Source organism: Salmo salar, chromosome 27 (genome assembly GCF_965601325.2).
Source record: "Salmo salar chromosome 27, fSalSal1, whole genome shotgun sequence".
NCBI lineage: Eukaryota > Metazoa > Chordata > Actinopteri > Salmoniformes > Salmonidae > Salmo > Salmo salar.
The window spans coordinates 24,649,848-24,655,000 of record NC_138317.1 but is presented as its reverse complement, the minus strand read 5'-3'; the positions used below and the strand labels follow the sequence as shown (position 1 = coordinate 24,655,000).

Sequence of the window (5,153 nt, the reverse complement as noted above, 5' to 3'; positions counted from 1 at the left end):
TTAAATTCTTGTTGTTTGTAAACAATGGAGTAACATTCTTATATTTTGGCTTATGAAAAAGGTGAATAGTTAGATGCATTTAATTGACCATTTCCCCAAATCCCAGCTTTAAATCCCTGTTTATCCAACCCTGTTCCCGTCTTTCAAATCAAATTGTATTTGTCACATGCGGTGAACACATCAAGTGTATACTTCACCGTTAAATACTTACTTACGAGCTCTTTCCCCAATAATGCAGTTAAAAAGTAAGAACATTTGCAAATGGATAAAATCAAATAGTAACTCAATAAAATAACAATAACGAAGCTATATACAAGGAGTACCGGTACCAAGTCAGTGGACTGGGGTATCAGATAGTTGGGGAATTTGATTGAAGTACTATGTACATGTAGGTATGGAGTGAGGAGCAGAAAGTCATTTTAAATAACACATCAGTCTTATGGCTTTGGGGTAGAAGCTGTTCAGAAGCCTTTTGGTCCCAGATTTGGCGCTCTGGTACCGTTTGCTGTGCGGTAGCAGAGAACAGACTGTGATTTGGGTGGCTGGAGTCTTTGACAATTTTTAGGGCCTTCCTCTGACACCACCTGGTGTAGAGGTCCTGGATGGCAGGGAGCTCGGCCCCAGTGGTGTACTGGGCCGTACGCACTAGTGGCTTGCGGTCAGAGGCCAAGCAGTTGCCGTACAAGGCTGTGATGCAGCCAGTCAAGATGCTTTCAATGGTGCAGCTGTAGAACTTTTTTTAGGATCTGAGGACCCATGCCAAATCTTTTCAGTCTCCTGAGGGGGAAGAGGCGTTGTCGTGCCCTCTTCACGACTGTGTTAGTGATGTGGACACCAAGAAACTTGAAGCTCTCAAACATCTCCACTACAGCCTGTCGACGTGAATGGGGGCGTGATCGGCCCTTCGTTTCCTGTAGTCCACGATCAGCTCCTTTGTCTTGCTGACGTTGAGGGAGAGGTAGTTGTCCTGGCACCACACTGCCAGGTCTGACTTCCTCCCTGTAGGCTGTCTCGTCGTCGGTGATCAGGCCTACCACCGTTGTGTCGTCAGCGAACTTAATGATGGTGTTGGAGTCGTGTGCCGCCACGTAGTCGTGAGTGAACAGGAAGTACAGGAGGGGGGCTAAGCACGCACCCCTGAGGGGCCCCGTGTTGAAGGTCAGCGTGGCGGATGTGCTGTTGCCTACTCTCACCACCTGGGGGTGGATCCAGTACATCCAGTATCCAATTGCAGAGGGAGGTGTTTATTCCCAGGGTCCTTAGCTTAGTGATGCACTTACTTGTAGGGGTGTTAACCCCAGTGTCCTGGCTAAATTCCCAATCTGGCCCTCATACCATCACAGTCACCTAATAATCCCCAGTTTACAATTGGCTCCTTCATCCCCCTCCTTTCCCCTGTAACTTTTCCCCAGGTCGTTGCTGTAAATGAGAATGTGTTCTCAGTCAACTTACCTGGTAAAATAAATAAATAATTAGAGGGCACTATGTTGTTGAATGCTGAGCTGCAGTCAATGAACAGTATTCTCACGTAAGTGTTCCTTTTGTCCAGGTGGGAAAGGGCAGTGTGGAATGCAAAAGCGATTGCGTCATCTATGGATCTGTTGAGGCGGTATGTGAATTGTATGTGTAGTTTTGTCCCTCTTAGTTGTTGGTGTCTCTGGCCAATGCATCTCCTCTTGTTTAGTCCTCTCACTGACTCTCTTCTTCCCTCTCTCATCTCTTCCTCTCCGCTGTACTAAAATGGTTCTCTAAGTAGTCACTCTTACACAGACCTTCATATGTCTCCTTCATATCTCTCTCTCTCAATCTCATTTATATATACAGTTGAAGTCGGAAGTTTACATACACCTCAGCCAAATACATTTAAACTCAGTTTTTCACAATTCCTGACATTTTAATCCTAGTAAAAATTCCCTGTTTTAGGTCAGTTAGGATCACCACTTTATTTTAAGAATGTGAAATGTCAGAATAATAGTAGAGCGAAGGATTTATTTCAGCTTTTATTTCTTTTATCACATTCCCAGTGGGTCAGAAGTTTACATACATTCAATTAGTATTTTGTAGCATTGCCTTTAAATTGTTTAACTTGGGTCAAACGTTTCGGGAAGCCTTCCACAAGCTTCCCATAATAAGTTGGGTGAATTTTGGCCCATTCCTCCTGACAGAGCTGGTGTAACTGAGTCAGGTGTGTAGGCCTCCTTGCTCGCACACGCTTTTTCAGTTCTGCCCACAAATTTTCTATGGGATTGAGGTCAGGGCTTTGTGATGGCCACTCCAATACCTTGACTTTGTTGTCCTTAAGCCATTTTGCCACAACTTTGGAAGTATGCTTGGGGTCATTGTCCATTTGCAAGACCCATTTGCGACCAATATTTAATTTCCTGACTGATGTCTTGAGATGTTGATTCAATATATCCACATAATTTTCCTACCTCATGATGCCATCTATTTTGTGAAGTGCACCAGTCCCTCCTGCAGCAAAGCACCCCCACAACATGATGCTGCCACCCCCGTGCTTCACGGTTGGGATGGTGTTCTTCGGCTTGCAAGCCTCCCCCTTTTTCCTCCAAACAAAACGATGGTCATTATGGCCAAACAGTACTATTTTTGTTTCATCAGACCAGAGGACATTTCTCCAAAAAGTATGATCTTTGTCCCCATGTGCAGTTGCAAACCGTATTCTGACTTTTTTATGGCGGTTTTGGAGCAGTGGCTTCTTCCTTGCTGAGCGGCCTTTCAGGTTATGTCAATATAGGACTCGTTTTACTGTGGATATAGATACTTTTGTACCTGTTTCCTCCAGCATCTTCACAAGGTCCTTTGCTGTTGTTCTAGGATTGATTTGCACTTTTCGCAGCAAAGTTCATCTCTAGGAGACAGAACGTGTCTCCTTCCTGAGCGGTATGACGGTTGCGTGGTCCCATGGTGTTTATACTTGCATACTATTGTTTGTTCAGATGAACGTGGTACCTTCAGGCATTTGGAAATTTCTCCCAAGGATGAACCAGACTTGTGGAGGTCTACAATTTCTTTTCTGTGGTCTTTAGATTTTCCCATGATGTCAAGCAAAGAGGCACTGAGTTTGAAGGTAGGCCTTGAAATACATCCACGGGTACACCTCCAATTGACTCAAATGATGTCAATTAGCCTATCAGAAGCTTTTAAAGCCATGACATAATTTTCTGGAATTTTCCAAGCTGTTTAAAGGCACAGTCAACTTAGTTTATGTAAACTTCTGACCCGCTGGAATTGTGATACAGTGAATTATAAGTGAAATAATCTGTCTGTAAACAATTGTTGGAAAAATGACTTGTGTCATGCACAAAGTATATGTCCTAACCGACTTGCCAAAACTATAGTTTGTTAACAAGAAATTTGAGGAGTGGTTGAAAAACGAGTTTTAAGGACCTAAGTGTATGTAAACTTCCTACTTCAGCTGTATCATCCAGAGTCTCAACTCCTACAGTATCCTAGTGGTAATTGTTCCATTGCAGCCAGAGGTCAGGGTAGCCTTCAGCAGTCTGATGACCAGGCTGTACTACTGTATTCATTATCACAGGCTGGTGATGTTGTGTGTCCCCGGGGGGAGTGTTGTCAGTCATCGTACACACACAGAATGTCAGTCATCCACCGAGTATGAATTCGGCTTGGGCAGTATCCAGATTGTCATACCTTCATACTGACCTTGTATGAACACAAGGGGCACTATTTTCCAACCCCACTGAGCCTCTGTAATGCAAAGGTTAGCAATGCTAACAAGTACATGTGAAATCCCATTGTGAATGCAAGCTAAATGCTAACTAGCATATTGCAAACATTTTATACAGTCTCTGACAAACTATTTGCAGGACAGACATCCCAGCTCATAAAGTCATGCAAGTAACTCAGAAATGCTACTCAGTTTGCTGCACGCATAAAACAAATACTAGACAGCAAGGCTCTTGATCCAGGAAGGGGGATTATCTGATGTTACCAAGAGAAGCTTAATTTTGCATGAAGCTAACCACTTAGCTAGATAACTATCTAGCTCCTAAATTAGCAAACCAAATGCAGAACTGAAAATCATTTAGTTAACTTAATAGTTATAAGAGGTCTAGCTGGCAAACATTCACCTGGCACGTGACTCACAAGGCTCCTGTCTCTCGTTGTTTGCTTGTAAGCTTCATTATCAAAATAATAATGTGACCAGTGAAAAGAAAAGTACGATCTGCTTCATCTCCTAACGAATTACACAAGTTGACTGCAGGTGTTTACTTAAAGTAGCAACAAATATTCAAATGTATTAATAAAAAATAATAATACTTTTTCGGTATTGACGGTATTAAAAAAACATCCCGTGGCTATTTACAAATACACCGTTATAGGGTATACCGCTAAAGCCTAGTGTGAATATGCCTCTTAAAGAATCTACAGACACACACTCGCACTCATTCAGTAACCTTTCTCTCTCTTTCTCTCGCCTCAGGGGCCTTCATTCCAGCAGTTCCAGTTCAACCAGTTGTCCTGCGTTACCCCAACAAAATGGTGAACGCACAACTAACCTCTCCTTTCTGTCTTTCCTCCCTCCTCTCCTCCCTCCTCTCTCCCTTCCTACTTCCCTTCACTGCTTTCCTTTACATACCCGTTGACGGTTTCTCTCTTCTCACGGCGTGAGTCCGTGTCCGTGTAGTGGCTTCATGCTCGTGTGGAGTGATAGTTAATCCCCCCCCTCTCTCTTGCTGTCTTTGTGCTCTCTCCCTCCCTCAGGTTTCATGTCCTTCTCTCCACTGCCCCTGCATGCCCTCATTAATTATAAACCTGTGACTACCTGCTCTAACTTGAACTAGAAAGCCATGTGCAGTAGAGAGAGACTCTCCGGCTGCATCTCAATTGTCTAGTGGCTTCCTTTCCTCGCCTCCTTTCCTGCATCTCAATAGTCTACAGTGGCTTGCTCTCCTCATCTCCTCCTTTCCTTTACCTGCAATAGCACAAAATAACTGAAAGTTAAAGCAAGTCTCAAATAGACGATCCTCCATGTTGCTTTCAGCTGTCCAGTGTTTTCAGACCAGTGCAGACAAAGGAGAGGGGAGAGGAAGCCCCTGTGTAGGCCTCAGTCCTGCTGTGTGTAACCCATGAACACACTGGGATTTTGTGTCAGTGTTTCGAATGGATCC

The 5,153-nt window shown here is 43.9% G+C and overlaps 1 protein-coding gene and 1 long non-coding RNA gene across 2 annotated transcripts in view; one reads left to right on the top strand and one right to left on the bottom strand.

Annotated features, from left to right (window-relative positions):
* LOC123730929 (uncharacterized) overlaps positions 1–4,758 on the bottom strand; it is a 14,516-nt gene extending 9,758 nt beyond the window's left edge. Inside the window, exon 1 of the long non-coding RNA XR_006762369.2 lies at positions 4,622–4,758. This is a non-coding gene — a long non-coding RNA (uncharacterized LOC123730929). The remainder of the gene's footprint in view (positions 1–4,621) is intronic.
* pcat1 (1-acylglycerophosphocholine O-acyltransferase 1) overlaps positions 1–4,758 on the top strand; it is a 13,475-nt gene extending 8,717 nt beyond the window's left edge. Inside the window, 1 exon segment of the mRNA NM_001165266.1 lies at positions 4,620–4,758. Within this exon segment, the coding sequence (NP_001158738.1) occupies positions 4,620–4,628 (9 nt within the window). The 3' untranslated portion in view covers positions 4,629–4,758.
* Positions 4,759–5,153: the final 395 nt, after the last annotated feature.